Source organism: Lipophrys pholis (assembly GCF_963383615.2).
Source record: "Lipophrys pholis genome assembly, contig: SCAFFOLD_24, whole genome shotgun sequence".
Classification (NCBI taxonomy): Eukaryota; Metazoa; Chordata; class Actinopteri; order Blenniiformes; family Blenniidae; genus Lipophrys; species Lipophrys pholis.
In genome coordinates this window covers 2,095,600-2,118,371 of record NW_028291924.1, presented here as the reverse complement: position 1 = coordinate 2,118,371, position 22,772 = coordinate 2,095,600, and the positions used below count along the sequence as shown (strand labels likewise).

General features: G+C 39.3%; 1 protein-coding gene across 1 annotated transcript; it reads left to right on the top strand.

The window, feature by feature from the left end:
- Positions 1 to 13,865: 13,865 nt before the first annotated feature.
- LOC308128386 (uncharacterized protein) lies at positions 13,866 to 21,789 on the top strand. The gene is made up of 6 exons (XM_080494097.1): positions 13,866 to 13,907; positions 14,023 to 14,135; positions 18,240 to 18,938; positions 19,271 to 19,419; positions 19,548 to 19,657; positions 21,271 to 21,789. Exons 2-6 carry the CDS (start codon positions 14,030 to 14,032, stop codon positions 21,407 to 21,409), a joined length of 1,203 nt encoding a protein of 400 aa, XP_080350223.1. The 5' UTR covers positions 13,866 to 13,907; positions 14,023 to 14,029; the 3' UTR covers positions 21,410 to 21,789.
- Positions 21,790 to 22,772: the final 983 nt, after the last annotated feature.

Sequence of the window (22,772 nt, the reverse complement as noted above, 5' to 3'; positions counted from 1 at the left end):
CTATAAGTATTTATTCTCTATGTCTATATGCTCTATGTCTTCATGCTCTGTGTCTACATACTCTATGTCTACATACTCTATGTCTACATGCACTATGTCTACATGCTCTATATCTATATACTCTATGTCTATATACTGTATGTCTACATGCTCTATGTCTACATGCTCTATGTCTAAATGCTCTATGTCTATATACTCTATGTCTATATGCTCTATGTCTTAATGCTATATGTCTACATGCTCTATGTCAAAATACTCTATGTCTATATGCTCGGTGTCTATATGCTCTATGTCAACATGCTCTATGTCTACATACTCTGTCTACATACTATATGTCTACATACTCTATGTCTATATAATCTATGTCTACATGCTCTATGTCTTTATGCTCTATGTCTATATGCTCTATGTCTACATACTCTATGTCTACATACTATATGTCTATATAATCTATGTCTACATGCTCTATGTCTTTATGCTCTATGTCTATATGCTCTATGTCTACATACTCTATGTCTACATACTATATGTCTACAAACTATATGTCTACATGCTATATGTCTATATACTCTCTGTCTATATGCTCTATCTCTACATGCTCTTTGCCTACATACTCAATGTCTATATGCTCTATTTCTATATGCTCTATGTCTATATTCTCTATGTCTATATACTATATGTCTACTAGCTCTATGTCTACATGCTCTATGTCTACACCCTATATCTATATACTCTATGTCTATATGATCGGTGTCTATATGCTCTATGTCTACATGTTCTATGTCTACAAGAGCTATGTCTGTATATTCTATTCCTACATGCTCTATGTCTACAAGCTCTATGTCTATATGCTCTATGTCAACATTCTCTATGTCTACATGCTCTATGTCTACATGCTCTATGTCTAAATGCTCTATGTCTATATACTCTATGTCTATATGCTCTTGGTCTTAATGCTCTATGTATTTATGTTCTATGTCTCTATATATATGCTCTATGTCTATATACTCTATGTCTACATACTCAATGTCTAAATGCTCTATGTCTATATGCTCTATGTCTCTATGCTCGATGTCTATATGCTCTATGTCTACATGCACTATGTTTATATGCTCCATGTCTACATGCTCTAAGTCTACATGCTCCATGTCTACATGCTCTATGTCTATATGCTCTATGTCCACATGCTCTATGTCTACTTGCTCTATGTCTATATACTCTATGTCTACATGCTCTATGTCTACATACTCTATGTCTACATACTATATGTCTACAAACTATATGTCTATATGCTCTATGTCTATATGCTCTATGCCTACATGCACTATGTTTATATGCTCCATGTCTACATGCTCTAAGTCTACATGCTCCATGTCTACATGCTCTATGTCTATATGCTCTATGTCCACATGCTCTATGTCTACTTGCTCTATGTCTATATACTCTATGTCTACATGCTCTATATCTATATACTCTATGTCTATATACTGTATGTCTACATGCTCTATGTCTACATGCTCTATGTCTAAATGCTCTATGTCTATATACTCTATGTCTATATGCTCTATGTCTTAATGCTATATGTCTACATGCTCTATGTCAAAATACTCTATGTCTATATGCTCGGTGTCTATATGCTCTATGTCAACATGCTCTATGTCTACATACTCTGTCTACATACTATATGTCTACATACTCTATGTCTATATAATCTATGTCTACATGCTCTATGTCTTTATGCTCTATGTCTATATGCTCTATGTCTACATACTCTATGTCTACATACTATATGTCTATATAATCTATGTCTACATGCTCTATGTCTTTATGCTCTATGTCTATATGCTCTATGTCTACATACTCTATGTCTACATACTATATGTCTACAAACTATATGTCTACATGCTATATGTCTATATACTCTCTGTCTATATGCTCTATCTCTACATGCTCTTTGCCTACATACTCAATGTCTATATGCTCTATTTCTATATGCTCTATGTCTATATTCTCTATGTCTATATACTATATGTCTACTAGCTCTATGTCTACATGCTCTATGTCTACACCCTATATCTATATACTCTATGTCTATATGATCGGTGTCTATATGCTCTATGTCTACATGTTCTATGTCTACAAGAGCTATGTCTGTATATTCTATTCCTACATGCTCTATGTCTACAAGCTCTATGTCTATATGCTCTATGTCAACATTCTCTATGTCTACATGCTCTATGTCTACATGCTCTATGTCTAAATGCTCTATGTCTATATACTCTATGTCTATATGCTCTTGGTCTTAATGCTCTATGTATTTATGTTCTATGTCTCTATATATATGCTCTATGTCTATATACTCTATGTCTACATACTCAATGTCTAAATGCTCTATGTCTATATGCTCTATGTCTCTATGCTCGATGTCTATATGCTCTATGTCTACATGCACTATGTTTATATGCTCCATGTCTACATGCTCTAAGTCTACATGCTCCATGTCTACATGCTCTATGTCTATATGCTCTATGTCCACATGCTCTATGTCTACTTGCTCTATGTCTATATACTCTATGTCTACATGCTCTATGTCTACATACTCTATGTCTACATACTATATGTCTACAAACTATATGTCTATATGCTCTATGTCTATATGCTCTATGCCTACATGCACTAAGTCTACATGCTTATGTCTATATATATCTCTGTCTATATACTATATGTCTACATGCTCTATGTCTATATGCATTATGTCTACTTGCTCTATGCCTTCTTGCTCTATGTTTTAATGCTCCATGTCTACATGCTCTATGTCTATATGCTCTATGTATACATGCTCTATGTCTACTTGCTCTATGTCTATATTAAGTGTGAATTCTCAAACACATTCTAACAATCCTCTTGTCTTGTGGATGTAAAGCATAACTAATCAGTCATTTCACACAATCATTACTACCACCAACTGTGCCTGGTTAGTACCCATTAGTACCCATTAGTACCCATTAGTGCCTGTGGGATGCATGAAAACTGTAATAATTAGATTTATATAGTACTTTCTTCACGCTGACTCAAAGCACATCCAGAGGCCATTATTCATTCATTCCAGTCCCACCAGTGATGCTAAGCTACGTTGTAGCCAGAGCTGCTCTGGGGCTGCTGACAGAGGCGTAGCTGCCATTTTGCACCAACAACCCCTCCGACCACCACCAACATTCATACGAGGCAATGTGGGTCAAGTGCCTTGCCCAAGGACACAATGACAATGCCTTTTTGATAGAGTGGGATTCAAACTGCCAACCCTCCAGTTATTGGACGACCGACTCTACCACTGAGCCACAATCACCCTTAAAGTATAAAACTCCATTGTGTTAGTATTTTGTTTAGCTCAGGGTTTGTTTTTGTACCTGATGGTCAGTAGTTCCATTTCTTCAGCGGAACAATGGAACTGCTGCTTTGATGGTCCATTACCAGAACACAATCCATCCATTACCAGAACACAAGTCATCCATTACCAGAACACAAACCATCCATTACCAGAACACAAACTGTCTATTACCAGAACACAAACCATCCATTACCAGAACACAAACCATTCATTACCAGAACACAAACCATCCATTACCAGAACACAAACCATCCATTACCAGAAAACAATCCATCCATTACCAGAACACAAACCATCCATCCATTACCAGAACACAATCCATCCATTACCAGAACACAAACCATCCATTCATTACCAGAACACAAACCATCCATTCATTACCAGAACACAAACCATCCATTACCAGAACACAAACCATCCATTACCAGAACACAATCCATCCATTACCAGAACACAAACCATCCATCCATTACCAGAACACAATCCATCCATTACCAGAACACAAACCATCCATCCATTACCAGAACACAATCCATCCATTACCAGAACACAAACCATCCATTACCAGAACACAAACCATCCATTCATTACCAGAACACAAACCCTCCATTACCAGAACACAAACCATCCATTACCAGAACACAATCCATCCATTACCAGAACACAAACCATCCATCCATTACCAGAACACAAACCATCCATTACCAGAACACAATCCATCCATTACCAGAACACAATCCATCCATTACCAGAACACAAACCATCCATCCATTACCAGAACGCAATCCATCCATTACCAGAACACAAACCATCCATCCATTACCAGAACACAAACCATCCATCCATTACCAGAACACAATCCATCCATTACCAGAGCACAAACCATCCATTACCAGAACACAATCCATCCATTCATTACCAGAACACAAACCATCCATTACCAGAACACAAACCATCCATCCATTACCAGAACACAATCCATCCATTACCAGAACACAAACCATCCATCCATTACCAGAACACAATCCATCCATTACCAGAACACAAACCATCCATTACCAGAACACAAACCATCCATTCATTACCAGAACACAAACCCTCCATTACCAGAACACAAACCATCCATTACCAGAACACAATCCATCCATTACCAGAACACAAACCATCCATCCATTACCAGAACACAAACCATCCATTACCAGAACACAATCCATCCATTACCAGAACACAATCCATCCATTACCAGAACACAAACCATCCATCCATTACCAGAACACAATCCATCCATTACCAGAACACAAACCATCCATTACCAGAACACAAACCATCCATTCATTACCAGAACACAAACCATCCATTACCAGAACACAAACCATCCATTACCAGAACACAATCCATCCATTACCAGAACACAAACCATCCATCCATTACCAGAACACAATCCATCCATTACCAGAACACAAACCATCCATCCATTACCAGAACACAAACCATCCATCCATTACCAGAACACAATCCATCCATTCATTACCAGAACACAAACCATCCACTGACAGGAGGGTTTTACTCCTGTCATTCCAGAATACTTCACAGCAAATACCCAGCTAAAGTCGTATTACTACAGAAGACTGTCCCCTGATGTTTCCTGCTGAAGAGTTTGGACGTTTTTAGATTTGGCCCAGATAGTACAGTTTGAAGATGACCTCCATTTCCAGAAGGTTAAATACTTTCTGCAATATTCCATCCAGCTGCTCTGAGAAATGAGTTCAATGAGATAGAAAACTCAAACCAACATCTGGCTGTGATGATTCTCTTTCATTTTGTTGTCGGGGTTTTTTAAAATCCCTGTTCAGGTTTGCAGTAAAACCAAGCAGTTCTTCATTCCAGCTTCAAATGGAGAGAAAACTGGTTTTCCTGAAGCAAAACTTCTCACCTGCAGCCAATCAGGCAGTGAGAAAATATCATGCAATACAGCCAGCAGTCTGCTCAGATGTTTCCTGATTGTTTTCAAATCCAGAGCGGAGCTTTTCAGCTTCTTCAGGAAGGAACAACGGACGAAACATTTGTTGAGTTTCAAAACAGCGAGTCTCCACTTCTGCACCTTGGTGGTCAGGATCAGTGTCTGCTTCGTCTCACTCAGAAGTGGGAATCATATGGAGACACAAGACTGTGTTGGCAGGCCTGGGCAGCTCAGATGGTAGAGCATCAGACTTTTAATCTGAGGGTCCAGGGTTCAAGTCCCTGTTCAGGCTGTTTGTGTGAAGAAACTTGAAACTGAGCAAGATGACTATTGCAGCAACACGTCATCAGTAGGATAAAACTAAGCTGTCTCTTGATGGTCTACGACAGGGTGTCCAAACTGGGTCAGAGAGTGCTGGTGTCCTGCATGTTTTAGTTCTCTGCCTGCTTCAGCATACCTGAATCTAATGATGACGTCATCACCAAGGTTGTGAAAAAGAACAATAATTAGCCTTTCATCACAAAGTGGATGGGAGAGGCACCGGATGGAGATCAACGGAGATCAAAGCCGGAGGAAATCTTGGATCTGAGCATCTCCATGGCAAAAGGCACTGATCTCCTTTGATCTGATAGGAGATCAGCACTGGAGCCATGGAGAAGCTCAGATCAAAGGAAATCAGCTTTGTAGAGTTGTAATGTGCTCGTACTCATCCTTACATTTTTCTAGAAATTTGTCTTCAATCACCTTTTCTCTATTTACACTCTCTACTTGAACCTTTACCTGTTTATTTATTTCATATTTTCCAAATATCATGATTTTGGTTTGACCTAGATTTAATGAATTAGATTTCATTTCTCTGAATGTATCTAGTATGTTGTTGAAGAGTTTTTCTAGGATTTGGGAGAATTGTGGGTCTGTAGTTTGTGAAGTGTGTCTGTTTTCAATAACGGTATCCTTACTGGAAGCCTGTTGAATAATACTATGTAGAACCTTCTATGTACTGCTGACATGGTCTTTATTGTTTTCTGGTACTTTCTTAACCCTCCTATTCTCCTTGGGGTCAATTTGACCCCTTTCAATGTTTATCACTCAAAAAATAATAGTTGCCTTTGATTTTTTTGCTTTTTTTTTGCTTTTTTTAGCAGCTCTTTGACAGTGAAAGTGACCGAGAGGAGATTGTGTCAGAGACAGAGGATTATGTAGAGGAGGAACCTGATTCTGAGGGATTCTCATCTGATGAGAATGAGAGTGTTGACCCTCCTGTTGTCTCTCAACAACCAGCAGACAAGGTCACCTCCAAAAATGGAAAGATAACATGGTCACTTTCCCCACGTCAACAGCAGGGTAGACTTAGTGCTCCTAATGTTATCAAAATGGTTCCAGGCCCCACAAGATATGCAATCAGCCACACTGAAGATATAAAATCATCATTCGAACTCTTCATTACCTCATCAATTGAGAATATTGTACTTGGGATGACAAATTTAGAGGGTAAGCGTGTCTATGGGGACAGTTGGAAAGACCTGGATGTAGTTGACTTGGAAGCCTACATTGGCTTGCTCATTTTGGCCGGGGTTTATAAATCAAAAGGTGAAGCAACAGCAAGCCTCTGGAACGCTGAGACTGGAAGGGCAATATTTCCAGCCACCATGTCTCTGAAGACTTTGCAAGTTTTGTCCCGTGTCATACGCTTTGACGACAAGCAAACAAGGCAGGGCCGACGAGAACGTGACAAACTTGCAGCAATAAGGGATGTGTGGGACAAGTGGGTGCAGCGTTTACCCCTGCTTTACAATCCAGGCCCCCACGTGACTGTCGACGAGTGCTTGGTTGCGTTTCGTGGGCGCTGTCCATTCCGACAATATATGCCAAGCAAACCTGCCAAATATGGCATCAAAATATGGGCAGCATGTGATGCAGAGTCCAGCTTTGCTTGGAATATGCAGGTCTACACGGGCAAATCTCCTGGCGAAGCACCGGAAAAAAATCAGGGCACAAGGGTTGTGCTAGATATGGCTGAGGGACTGCATGAGCATAATATTACATGTGATAATTGTTTTTACATCTTATGCCCTGGGTGAGGAACTGCTCAAAAGGAAGATCACAATGTTGGGAACAGTAAGAAAGAATAAACCAGAGCTTCCCTCTGAACTTCTTGCTGTCAAGAACAGGAAGGTAACATCTTCAGTGTTTGCCTTTACTGACAAAGCAACTGTGGTCTCCTATTCCCCCAAGAAAGGGGAAAATGTCCTGCTGCTCAGCACCATGCACAAAGATGCTGCCCTGAGCAGCAGAGAAGACAAAAAACCACAAATGGTACTGAACTACAATGAGACAAAGGGAGGCGTGGACAACCTGGACAAGGTCACAGCCACATACAGTTGTCGACGCATGACTGCCCGTTGGCCCCTTGTCATCTTCTTCCACATCATTGATGTGAGTGCATACAATGCATTTGTGATATGGAGTGAGATCAACCAAGACTGGAACAGGGGAAAACTGAGCTGAAGGAGGATTTTCCTGGAGCAGCTTGGTAATGCACTGGTGAAACCTCTGATTGAGAGAAGACGGTGCCTTCCAAGAGCATCAACAGCTGCTGTAGCTATTGTGAGGGAGATACAGACAGAAACAAACACCCAAATTCCTCCAGTGGCACAAACAGCAGGCAAGAAACGTGGCAGGTGTCAGGTTTGTCCCACCCGCAATGATTCTAATACAAGCATGACCTGTTCGAAATGCAAAAAATATGTCTGCAAGGAGCATGCTCACACTCTCTGCACATCCTGTGTGCAGTAGTGCAGACTAAAAGTTTGACTGTGGGGCTAAAGAACTGTTCCACGTTCTGCCTGAGGTCCTCATTATGTTTTTCTGTTTCAGAGATGGGTGAATTTTCAAACATGTAATCCCCCAACACACTAAAAAACAAACCTAAAAAACTAAAAAAAAACATATAAAACAAAAAAAGCAAGAAAAGAAATCATAACCAAAAAAACAAAAGCAAAAAAAAAATCTTTAACTCTGTCACTGCCGGTCCCAAGCCCGGATAACAAAAGAGGAGGGGGGAGTTAGACTGTCTAACTATGTTACAAAAAAGGGAGATGCAAATAAATAACTATGTTTATGAGAGGGAAAGGGGGGTCACCAATATCAATCATTATACTTGATTCTGTGAGAGTCATGAATGTGCACTCCAAATTAGAAAAGATTTGGATGAAAGATTTGTAAGATACACTAACTCTAAAACTGAAAGTTTGACCTGATGGTGGCGCTACAGGAAAGGTCGTATCATCACCAAAACTCTTTAAGGTTCATACTCTTGTGGCCGTCAATATTGTCAGAAAATATGAGAAGATTTGTATGAAAACTTTTCAAGATAAATTTATTCTAACTTTGGCCTGATGATTTAACTTTGACCTGATGGTGGCGCTAGAGAACAGGTCAGCTTTCACTATCAAGGGCTTATTTATGTATTCAACAAATGAACAAAGTGTCTGACACAAAAACTCAGGCAACAATTTTCAGTAAATTTTTTCTGGAGACAAATATCCCTGGAGTCAGATTGACCCCTGAGGGTGAAAAGTGTTAGTAAATTTGAGGAGAATAGGAGGGTTAAATTAAAGTGACTTTCAAAGTGAGAATAGGAGTTTCTTTCAAATTAAAGTGACTATCAAAGTGAAAATAGGAGGGTTTTTTTTCAAATTAAAGTGACTTTCAAAGTGAGAATAGGAGTTTCTTTCAAATTAAAGTGACTATCAAATTGAAAAGAGAAATTGTTTTCAAATTAACGTGACTATCAAAGTGAAAATAGGAGTTTTTTTCAAAATAAAGATTCTATCAAAGGGAAAAGAGGAGGGGGCGGGGGGTTAAAATTAAAGTGACAATCAAAGGGAAAATAGGAGGGTTTTTTCAAATTAAAGTGACTATCAAAGGGAGAATATGAGTTTTCTTTCAAATTAAAGTGACTATCAAAGTGAAAATAGGAGTTTTTTTCAAATTAAAGTGACGATCAAAGATAAAATAGGAGTTTTTTTAAATTAAAGTGACTATCAAAGGGAACATAGGAGTTTTTTTTCAAATTAAAGTGACTTTCAAAGTGAGAATAGGAGTTTCTTTCAAATTAAAGTGTCTATCAAAGGGAGAATAGGAGGGTTTTTTTTCAAATTAAAGTGACTATCAAAGTGAAAAGAGGAGTTTATTTCAAATTAAAGTGACTATCAAAGTGAAAAGAGGAGTTTTTTTCAAATTAAAGTGTCTATCAAAGGGAAAAGAGTGGGGTTTTTCAAATTAAAGTGACAATAGAAAGGGAAAATAGGAGGGTTTTTTTAAAATTAAAGTGACTTTCAAAGTGAGAATAGGAGTTTCTTTCAAATTAAAGTGACTATCAAAGTTAAAATAGGAGGGTTTTTTTTCAAATTAAAGTGACTTTCAAAGTGAGAATAGGAGTTTCTTTCAAATTAAAGTGACTATCAAATTGAAAAGAGAAATTGTTTTCAAATTAACGTGACTATCAAAGTGAAAATAGGAGTTTTTTTCAAAATAAAGATTCTATCAAAGGGAAAAGAGGAGGGGGCGGGGGGTTCAAATTAAAGTGACAATCAAAGGGAAAATAGGAGGGTTTTTTCAAATTAAAGTGACTATCAACGGGAAAATATGAGTTTTCTTTTCAAATTAAAGTGACTATCAAAGGGAAAATAGGAGGGGTTTTTTCAAAATAAAGTGATTATCAAAGTCAGAATAGGAGTTTCTTTCAAATTAAAGTGACTATTAAAGGAAAAATATATATATATTTTTTTTCAAATTATAGTGACTATCAAAGTGAGATTATGAGTTTTCTTTCAAATTAAAGTGACTATCCAAGGGAAAAAAGGAGTTTTTTCAAATTAAAGTGACTATCAAAGGGAAACTATGAGGGTTTTTTTTTTCAAATTAAAGTGACTATCAAAGTGAGAATAGGAGTTTTTTCAAGTTAAAGTGACTATCAAAGGGAAAATAGCAGGGCTTTTTACAAATTAAAATGACTATCAAAGTGAGAATATGAGTTTCTTTCAAATTAAAGTGACTATTAAAGGAAAAATAATTTGTTTTTTTTTTCAAATTAAAGTGACTATCAAAGGGAAATATGAGTTTTCTTTTCAAATTAAAGTGACTATCAAAGGGAAACTATGAGGGGTTTTTTTTCAAATTAAAGTGACTATCAAAGTGAGAATCTGAGTTTTTTCAAGTTAAAGTGACTATCAAAGGGAAAATAGCAGGGTTTTTTACAAATTAAAGTGACTATCAAAGTGAGATTAGGAGTTTTTTTCATATTAAAGTGACTATAAAAGTGAAAATAGGAGTTTTTTTTCAAAATAAAGTGACTATCAAAGTGAGAATAGGAGTTTCTTTCAAATTAAAGTGACTACCAAAGGAAAAATAGGAGGGTTTCTTTTCAAATTAAAGTGACTATCAAAGTGAGAATATGAGCTTTTTTCAATTTAAAGTGACTATCAAAATGAAAATATAAGTTTTTTCAAATTAAAGTAACTATCAAAGTGAAAATAGGAGTTTTTTTTCAAATTAAAGTGACTATTAAAGGAAAAATAGTTAGTTTTTTTCAAATTACAGTGACTATCAAAGGGAGAATATGAGTTTTCTTTCAAATTAAAGTGACTATCAACGTGAGAATATGAGTTTTCTTTCAAATTAAAGTGACTATCAAAGGGAAAATATGAGTTTTCTTTTCAAATTAAAGTGACTATCAAAGTGAGAATAGGAGTTTCTTTCAAATTAAAGTGACTCCCAAAGGGAAAATAGAAGGGTTTTTTTTTCAAGTTAAAGTGACTATCAAAGTGAGAATATTAGTTTTTTTTCAAATTAAAGTGACTATCAAAGGGAAAATAGGAGTTTTCTTTTCAAATTAAAGTGACTATTAAAGTGAGAATAGGAGGTTTTTTTTCAAATTAAAGTGACTATCAAAATGAGAATAGGAGTTTCTTTCAAATTAAACTGACAATCAACGGGAAAATAGGAGTTTTTTCAAATTAAAGTGACTATTAAAGTGAGAGTCCAAGTCCGAGTGTAAAACTCTGTCTCAGTCTCAGTCTCTCTCTTGGTGCACTCTCTCTCTCTCTCTCTCTCTCTCTCTCTCTCTCTCTCTCACGGTGCAACCTAAGCTCCGCCCACTGCTCCCAGAGTCCAGATCCATATTTCACTTTCTCTTGTATTGTTTGATTGTACACTCATAGTGACAGGGCGTCGTTTCCTTTATAAATGAGTTCCCAGTCATCTGATTGTACCTCAATAACTAGTTTATCCAGGGATTCCTCTCTTCTGACTCATTTGTAATGATATCTATCTGTTGTCTGTTTTAATCTTTCTGTGGTTTTTATTGGAAATAGTAAAAAAACAAACAGACATGAAATCACTGATATCATTGACTAATAAGCCCTTGTATGTTTTCTTCATTTGACTTTTATTTGCTGATTGTTTCATCTGAATGTTTAATCTGTTCCACCTCTTTAAGCTACATCAATAACCAATGTAATACGCCCCCTGGATTTGGTCACCACAGTCACACGGTCAAAGGGCAATTAAGCCTCGCTGCTGCCCCCTGCTGGCCGCGCCCCGTCACTATCTGTCAAATCCTGTTACAGAGTGCTCTGGTGTCTGTGGGAAAAAACTTGAAACTGAGCAAGATGACTATTGCAGCAACACGTCATCAGTAGGATAAAACTAAGCTGTCTCTTGATGGTCTACGACAGGGTGTCCAAACTGGGTCAGAGAGTGCTGGTGTCCTGCATGTTTTAGTTCTGCGCCTGCTTCAGCATACCTGAATCTAATGATGACGTCATCACCAAGGTTGTGAAAAAGAACAATAATGAGCCTTTCATCACAAAGTGGATGGGAGAGGCACCGGATGGAGATCAACGGAGATCAAAGCCGGAGGAAATCTTGGATCTGAGCATCTCCATGGCAAAAGGCACTGATCTCCTTTGATCTGATAGGAGATCAGCACTGGAGCCATGGAGACGCTCAGATCAAAGGAAATCAGCTTTGTAGAGTTGTAATGTGCTCGTACTCATCCTTACATTTTTCTAGAAATTTGTCTTCAATCACCTTTTCTCTATCTACACCCTCTACTTGAACCTTTACCTGTTTATTTATTTACATCTAAAGAGCAAAGGTACAGTGGAAATCCTTCTAAGTATCGTGAGGCTGAGTAACATTCAGGAAGACGTTTTTAGGTGTGAAAGCAGCTTTGTTTGAACTGGCTTCATACTATCAGCTGCTGTTAAAGTTCTCAAAGTCTTCATTTCAAGGAAGGAAACACAATCAGGGAACGCCCTGAGCTTTCTTTGAACCGCTGTGACTCACAACCCCACATATGACCCCTATTAGGAGAACTCCTGTTCTCACTTTAACTGTCGCTTTAATTTGAAATAAACATATATTCTATTTTCAGTTACATGTTAGTTCGTTAGTTTTAGTAGTAACTGGATGCTCCATCCTCACTTCTCCTCCAACCGGGCACACACACACACACACACACACACACACACACACACACACACACACACACACACACAACAGCCGGGCCTCCTGGGGGTCGTTTGGAGGGATGCACCATCACCATCTAGTGTCCCGGAGACGGTGGTGCCCGTCAGATTCTTTTACAGCAGCCAGCCAGATGGAAGATTTCATAAATACAATGGAGTTTTAATTGAATTCCAGCAGGACCACTTCCCATTGTGCAACCTTTAGTGATAATATATTTACACATGTTATAGATAATATCAAAGTAAGTGGTGTATTAGTCAATGATATCAGTGATATCATGTCTGTTTGTTTTAGTTTTTTTACTATTTACAATAAAAACCACAGAAACATTAAAACAGACAACAGATAGATGTCAACACAAATGAGTCAAAACAGAGCAGTCCCTGGAAAAACTAGTTATTGAGGTACAATCAGATGACTGGGAACTCATTTATAAATACGAGAGAAAGTGAAATATAAAGATGTTTAATGGATGACAAAGGGCTTAAAAAATGCATCCAAGGAGAAGAATACATGGCATAGAGAATCCAATAAATGATGAACGAAGGAGATGGAAAATAAATACAAGAAATGTAAAACAAAGTTCACTCATATGATGAGAAAATGTAAGAAGAATTCTTTTAAGAAAGTACCAGAAAACAATAAAGACCATGTCAGCAGTACATAGAAGGTTCTACATAGTATTATTCAGCAGGGTTCCAGTAAGGATACTGTAATTGAAAACAGACACACTTCACAAACTACAGCACTACTGCAACGTGAGAGAGAGAGAGAGAGAGAGAGAGAGAGAGAGAGAGAGAGAGAGAGAGAGTGAGACTGAGTTTTACACTCGGACTTGGACTTGGTTCCACAGAGTCCTCCCCTTCACCTGGTTCCACAGCGGCCGCCCAGCTCTTGCTCCTCCCACTGACCAGCCCTCACATCCTGCCCCAGACGCCCTCTGGTGAAGGGGGGAGAGTTTTTCTGCTCTTCAGACGCCTCGTCGATCATTTCTTCTCTCTGGGATCGGCTCTTCAACAAGAGGTCTGCTTTCTTTCACTCATCAATATATCTGATATCACTAGAACCAAAGAAATCTATGTGACGATCTCACCTGTTCTATTTTTACTAATCTGTTGTACCTGACGGTGCTCTCCAGACAGAAGATGGCCGTGGTGTACCGCGCCTCCACTGATAGTACCATGGCTGCTGACGACAGTAAAATCGCCTACAAGCAGTTTTTCGGGGACGGCCAACACCTCAACTTTGCAGGTAAAAGTATAAATAAACTTGAAATGCAAACTAATGCTGATTGTGTCTGTTGAATCCTCAAGGAGGAACTGAAGTATTTTTCACTTCCTCATTTATGTTAAAACTATGGGTTTAATTGGAAATGTACACATGCAGCAGTTTCATAGTACTGAACTGTACTGACCTGAACAGTAAAATAGAATATATAAATAATAGAGTACTATTTGAGTTTATTTTTCATTTTGCATTGGACATTCTCACAGTCAAGCAAGTACACAAAGATCCTCTTATGGATGTAACTTCAGGGTAACTTCAGGATTAACTCAGGATTAACCATCATCAAGTAAACGTCATGAATAACGCAGGTTTTCACTTATAGAGGTAACTTCATGATTAACTCTGGATTAAATATCATCAAGTAAACTTCATGATAAACTCTGGTTTTCTCTTATCAAGTAAACCTCAGGATTAACTCAGGATCCTTTCTTATCGAGGTAATTTTATGATAAACTCTGGTTTTCTCTTATGGGGGTAACTTCAGGATTAACTCAGGATTAACTATCATCAAGTAAACTTCAGCATTAACTCAGGTTTTCTCTTATTGAGGTAACTTCAGGATTAACTCAGAATTAAATATCATCAAGTAAACATCATGATTAACTCAGGTTTTCACTTATGGAGGTAACTAAATGATTAACTCAGGATTAACTACCATCAAGTAAACTTCAGTATTAATGCAGGTTTTCACTTATGGAGGTAACTTCATGATTAACTCTGGTTTTCTCTTATCAATTAAACCTCAGGATTAACTCAGGATTATTTCCTATCAAGGTAACTTCTTGATAAACTCTAGTTTTCTCTTATGGGAGTAACTTCAGGATTAACTCAGTATTAACTATCATCAAGTAAACTTCAGGATTAACTGAGGATTAAATATCATCAAGTAAAATTCATGATAAACTCAGATTTTCTCTTATTGAGGTAACTTCAGGATTAACTCAGAATTAAATATCATCAAGTAAACATCATGATTAACTCAGGTTTTCACTTATGGAGGTAACTAAATGATTAATTCAGGATTAACTATCATCAAGTAAACTTCAGTATTAATGCAGGTTTTCACTTATGGAGGTAACTTCATGATTAACTCTGGTTTTCTCTTATCAATTAAACCTCAGGATTAACTCAGGATTATTTCCTATCAAGGTAACTTCTTGATAAACTCTGGTTTTCTCTTGTGGGGGTAACTTCAGGATTAACTCAGGATTAACTATCATCAAGTAAACTTCAGGATTAACTCAGGATTAACTATCATCGAGTAAAATTCATGATAAACTTAGGTTTTCTCTTATTGAGGTAACTTCAGTATTAACTCAGGATTAACTCTTATAACGGTAACTTCAGGATGAACTCAGGATTAACTACCATCAAGTAAACTTCAGCATTAATGCAGGTTTTCACTTATGGAGGTAACTTAATGATTAACTCAGGATTAACTATCATCAAGTAAACTTCATGATAAACTCAGGTTTTCTCTTATGGGGGTAACTTCAGGATTAACTCAGGATTAACTATCATCAAGTAAACTTCATGATAAACTCAGGATTAACTATCGTCAAGTAAACTTCAGCATTAACTCTTATCAGGGTAACTTCAGGATTAACTCAGAATTAACTATCATCAAGTAAAATTCATGATAAACTTAGGTTTTCTCTTATTGAGGTAACTTCAGTATTAACTCAGGATTAACTCTTATAACGGTAACTTCAGGATGAACTCAGGATTAACTACCATCAAGTAAACTTCAGCATTAATGCAGGTTTTCACTTATGGAGGTAACTTAATGATTAACTCAGGATTAACTATCATCAAGTAAACTTCATGATAAACTCAGGTTTTCTCTTATGGGGGTAACTTCAGGATTAACTCAGGATTAACTATCATCAAGTAAACTTCATGATAAACTCAGGATTAACTATCGTCAAGTAAACTTCAGCATTAACTCTTATCAGGGTAACTTCAGGATTAACTCAGAATTAACTATCATCAAGTAAACTTCAGGATTAACTCAGGATTAACTATCATCAAGCAAAGTTCATGATAAACTTAGGTTTTCTCTTATAGAGGTAACTTCAGGATTAACTCAGGATTAACAATCGTCAAGTAAACTTCCTGATTATCGCAGGTTTTTTTCTTATGAAGGTAACTTCAGGATTAACTCTATTTTCTCTTATCAAGTAAACCTCAGGATTAACTCAGCATTATTTCTTATCAAGGTAACTTCATGATAAACTTTGGTTTTCTCTTATGGGGGTAAATTCAGGATTAACTAAGGTGTTTTCTTATTGAGGTAACTTCATGATTAACTCTGGATTTACTCTTATCAAGTAAACTTCAGGATTAACGCTTGTTTTAAATTATGGAGGTAACTTCATGATTAACTCAAGATTTACTCTTATAAAGTAAACTTCAGGATAAACTCTCATAAAGATAACTTCATGATTAACTCAGGATTTACTCTAATCAAATAAACTTAAGGATTAACTCTGGTTTTCACTTATCTAGGTAACTTCAGGATTTACTCTAGTTTTCTCTTATTGAGATAACATCAGGATTAACTCTGGTTTTCTCTTATCTCGGTAACTTCAGGATTTACTCTGGTTTTCTCTTATTGAGATAACATCAGGATTAACTCTGGTTTTCTCTTATGGAGGTAACTTCAGGATTAACTCTGGTTTTGGTGAAACTGAGTCCATTTCTATTGTCCCAGGAATTAAACTGCTCTAATCTCACCAAGTCAGCATTAACAAGTCAGGAAGGTTCTGGTTCTGGCTGCAGCAGCAGTGTTGCTTTGAGCTGCTGGATGTGTTTGAATTCTTCATAATCTCAGAGATTAACTGCTCCTCTATGGTAAAGTCAGCTGCTCTGCAGGGTTTCTCCCTCTGTGATTGGTCACACGCTGCAAGCTCCGCCCCTTTCATGTGAACACTCTGATCCTGAAGGGAAACTCTGGTTGAACTAGTGAGTTGATAACCTGCTTCATGTTAATGCTGATCAGGATCCAGAATGTCTGGATCAGTCAAACCAGGAAACACTGAGAGATCCTGGTTATGTTTATCTCAGTTCATAGTACAAGCCTCTGGTCATGTGACGTACCGTGTGTTCTATCCTGTTGGAAGGTTCCTGCTTTCATGAGACGTACCGTGTGTTCTATCCTGTTGGAAGGTTCCTCTGGTCATGTGACGTACCGTGTGTTCTATCCTGTTGGAAGGTTCCTCTGGTCATGTGACGTACCGTGTGTTCTATCCTGTTGGAAGGTTCCTGCTTTCATGAGACGTACCGTGTGTTCTATCCTGTTGGAAGGTTCCTCTGGTCATGTGACGTACCGTGTGTTCTATCCTGTTGGAAGGTTCCTCTGGTCATGAGACGTACCGTGTGTTCTATCCTGTTGGAAGGTTCCTGCGGTCATGTGACGTACCGTGTGTTCTATCCTGTTGGAAGGTTCCTGTGGTATGCCAGGCCTCTGTACAGACCTCTGGAGGTGTCATTTAAAATCAGAAACTGATTTCAAACACATTTTTTGGTCTGTGAGAGTAAACATCTGCACAGGAACCACAACGGGAACAAACACTGAACCGCTCTCCTTTCTAAATATAAAATCAAACTTCTTCTGATTTGGTTTTATTTTCCTGATGTTTCCTCCAGCGTGTCCCTGCAGGACGTCTAGATGAATAAATAGTTGTAGAATCACGTAGGAGAGGTTGTGCTGAGACAAAGGGACAGCAAACATTGTTAACGTTAAAAAGCTTTAAGTCGTAAAATCAATCGAAGTCAAAAGGGTTAAATGTTCTGTCATGTGACTAAATCAGGATCTAAATCCATCATATCCAAATGAAGTATTTTCCCAGTTTGAGGCGGGACGTCAGTTAAACCTGCTCATGGTGATGACCTCACTCCTAAACATTTCAGTGGGGACACATAACTTTAACACAACAGAGCCTCTGGATTCCTCAGGAAGTCCACGTGCACGTTCACACTGACGTGTGCACTTTGCTCCGCGGTGCAACACCACCCTCCAAAACCACAACTTCCTCCCATGACTGGTGTTTCTGCTTCTCCATTCAGTGAAGGGATTGAGGAAGAACCCGCTGAGGGTCACCACGGTTTGCCTGGGGCTGCTCTGCCTTCTCCTGCTGGCCGCCGTCATCGGGCAAAGCCTCCTCTGTGAGACGGCAACCCTGAAAGCTGCTAAGAGCCAGTTAGAGACCAGCAACGCAGCCCTCACCAAAGACCTGACGGAAACCAAGAAGCTGAAAGAGGAGGTGGAGTCCAACAGCAACGCCCTGAACGCAGCCAAGCAGCTGCTGCAGAACCGGTACGACGCCGCCGTCAAGAACAGGGACGACCTGCAGCAAAGCTACAACTCCGTGGTCAAAGACAGGGACAACCTGCAGAACAAATTCAACAACGTGAGCAGGTCCAGGGAGCAGCTGCAGCTGAAGTACAATGACTTTATAGGGAGGGTGGAGCAACTCCAGGACAGCTACAACGTGACCAGCAGTGAGAAAGAGCGGCTGGAGAGCAGCCACCAGAACCTCACCCTCCACAAGGACCTGCTGGAGGCCAGCTGCGCCCTGCTGAAGAGAGCCGAAGACAAGCTGCGGGCATCCTATCAAGCGCTGCTGAAGGACAAACAGGAAGTGGAAAGCAGGCTCAGTGGCATCACGGCAGAGAGGGACCTGCTGAGGGGGAAAGGAGACAACCTGATGGTCCAGATCAACCAGCTGCAGGACCAGCTCTACAAACTCAACGCAAGCATTCAAGGTAGGACGGGAAAAGACAGACGCCGTCCCAGGGCTCTGTACGGGTCCACCTCCAGCCTGTACCTCTGGCGGTGGTTCCCTGACCTCGGGGCAGGCGCAGGAAAGGCAGAACAGGGATCATGATGCTGCACATAAAAGACAAAAACCTCTGAAACCAGGAAATCTAGTGTATGTCCCAGACTACATACGTACTTTTCATCTTCAGCTTATAATCTGGAAGGTTTAGGGATTAATATGCTTTATGTGCTGAGATAGTCTCGGGTGGTACGGGTTGAAAACCAGTTGCTTGTTACAGTACCAGTGATTGGTTATTGATCCACTCCTGCTTTCCAGCCACACAGAAGCAATGCCCGTCAGGCTGGCAGAAGTTTCAGAACAGCTGCTACTACAAGTCTTCAATTAACACGACCTGGGAGAGCGGGCGGCAGTTCTGCCAGGGCAAACAGGCCGACCTGGTGACCATCAAGAGCCGAGAGGAAATGGTAAGGTTCTCCACGTGGACTGCTCTGTCTGCAGGAAACTGGATGTGTCCATTGCTCCCCATGAGTGTGTGTGTGTACTTTGTGTTGTCCAGACCTGAACAGGAACTGTTGTGTCTCTTCTGTGGCAGGAATTCATCAGTAAACTGTTCAGCGGAGGTTCTGAGGTCTGGATCGGACTGAGTGACAGTGGAGTGGAGGGAGAGTGGAAATGGGTGGATGGGTCCGACCTGGAGTTAACGTAGGGGATCCCTCATGATTCTATCAAGACTTCTACTTCTACCTCTACTTCTACTCCTACTTCTACTTTTACTTTTACTTGTACTTCTACTCCTAGTTCTACTCCTAGTTCTACTTCTAGTTCTAGTTCTAGTCCTCCTTCTCCTTCATTCTCCTCCTCCTCCTCCTCCTCCTCCTCCTCCTCCTTCATCTTCTTCTTCTTCTTGAATGATTTGACCTGATGAGGAGGCAGTCATTTGATTTGACGAGTTGAGGAAGTAGTGATTTTACCTGATCTCATGAGAAGGTAGTGATTTGATTTGATTTTACCTGATGAGGTAAGATATGAGGAGGCAGTGATGAGGAGGCCGTGATGAGGAGGCAGTGATTTGACCTGATGATGAGGAAGATTTGAGGAGGCAATGATGAGGAGGCCGTGATGAGGAGGCAGTGATTTGTCCTGATGATGAGGAAGTGATGAGGAGCCAGTGATTTGATCTGATGAGGAGGAAGTGATTTGATCTGATGAGGAGGCAGTGATGAGGAGGCCGTGATGAGGAGGCAGTAATTTGACCTGATGAGGAGGAAGTGATGAGGAGCCAGTGATTTGATCTGATGAGGAGGAAGTGATTTGATCTGATGATGAGGAAGTGATGAGGTAGCAGTGATGAGGAGGCCGTGATGAGGAGGCAGTGATTTGATCTGAAGAGGAGGAAATGATTTGACCTGATGAGGAGGAAGTGATTTGATCTGATGAGGAGGCACTGATGAGGAGGCCGTGATGAGGAGGCAGTGATTTGACCTGATGAGGAGGACGTAGTGATTTGATCTGATGAGGAGGCAGTGATTTGATCTGATGAGGAGGCAGTGATTTGACCTGATGAGGAGGACATAGTGATTTGATCTGATGAGGAGGCAGTGATGAGGAGGCAGTGATTTGACCTGGTGAGGAGGACGTAGTGATTTGATCTGATGAGGAAGCAGTGATTTGATCTGATGAGGACGTAGTGATTTGTTCTGATGAGGAGGCAGTGATTTGATCTGATGAGGAGGCAGTGATTTGATCTGATGAGGATGCAGTGATTTGATCTGATGAGGAGGCACTGATGAGGATGCAGTGATGAGGAAGCAGTGATTTGACCTGATGATAATGATTAATGGACAGTCTGGACCTTTCTAGTATTCTATCTTCATTTGGCCAGAGTACTTCAGCAAATATACTCGTGTAGATATTGTGTACTCATTGTGATACATATACCACATATATATATTGTATACTCATTGTGATACATATACCACGTATACATATTGTGTACTCATTGTGATACATATACCACGTATAGATATTGTGGACTTATTGTGATACATATACCACGTATACATATTGTGTACTCATTGTGATACATATACCACGTATAGATATTGTGGACTTATTGTGATACATATACCACGTATAGATATTGTATTTTTATACATATACCACGTATAGATATTGTATTTTTATACATATACCACGTATAGATATTGTGTACTGACTGTGATACATATAGCACGTATAAATATTGTGTACTCACTGTGATACATTTACCATCCTCTGAAGTTCTGCAGACTCCTAACAGGTGTTCCTGTCCTCAGGTTCTGGGGTAAAGACCAGCCCAACAGCTACAATGGCAGGGACCAGGACTGCGTGGAGTTCTGGCACCAGACCAGCGGGACCGTTGAGTGGAACGACGAAAGCTGTACCATCAAGCAGTACTTCATCTGTGAGATGTAGCCTCTCTGCAAACAGAAGACTCATCACTCCACACAAACCACTGCTCATGGACACAGTACTGCATTACAATGCAGTATTGCATTACAATGCAGCATAGTATAGCGTTACAATGCAGTATAGCGTTACAATGCAGAATTGAATTACAATGCAGTATTGCATTACATTGCAGTATTGCATTACAATGCAGTATTACATTACAATGCAGTATTGCATTACAATGCAGTATAGCATTACAATGCAGTATAGCAGTATTACATTACAATGCAGTATTACAACAGACGCTTACAGGCTTTCCATTGCTCAGGTTTATACCTTCTTTTCCAGATGTGCCCCTCTGTTACCAGGAATACGTGGTTCCATTGTGCTTGTTTACTTCAATAAAGCTGATTTTCTCTGATGTCATCACTGCTTTTGGAAATACTCTGCAGTGCGATGGTGCAACGGCCTCATGTGGTGTTGTGGCTTTAATACGACCTTAGGCAGCATGAAGCCCAACTCAGCCATAACACTAGGGGTGTAGGAAGGAGTTTCACCCTGGGCAGGCGGGGGGGGGGACATGTTGGAAACCTGACAGATCCCTGAAGAGTTGACGAAGAAATGTCAAAAATGAACTTCATCTCAAAGTACTTGGAAAAACTGCGTCTCCTCTTCGTCCATAACTAAATGGCTGGGGACTCAAAGCATAATGATGATGATGTCATCACAGGATTGTACTCTTACTACCAAGCTAAATATTTCAGTACACAAGCTTAGTACTCACACACAGGTGTATGTTTTAATATGTTTTATTGGTGGAAATCCATTTGATTGTGGTAAACAATGTATTTCCTGGTTGAACTGGTTCTTTCAGTAACAACTCTGACACGTAAAGAACAAGACGAATACTGAGACAAAAGTTATTTACTTTTCAATATCAGATGATTAAAATACAAAAATGATAAGTTTTAACATTATATAATTATACTTCTTAATGCTCTGCCTTTTACTAAAAACTTAAGTAGAACAATAGATAGTATAGTAGACCTACTCAGTTTGAAACTCAATACAGCAAATAAATAAACAAGATGTGTTCTTTTCCAATAACATGGTTAAAGTCTGGCCATAAAAAATAAATCAAAGTGATATGTCTCACTCCTAATAGACACGCTCAGTGCCTCCCTGACAGTCTGCTGCCAGAGCCCTGCTCTCAGTGACCAGAGGGTGTCTTCACTTCACACTGGAACCCACTCACTAGAGGGTAGTAGTGCTCTGAAAGCTCTCAGTGACCAGAGGGTGTCTTCACTTCACACTGGAACCCACTCCCTAGAGGGTAGTAGTGCTCTGAAAGCTCTCAGTGACCAGAGGGTGTCTTCACTTCACACTA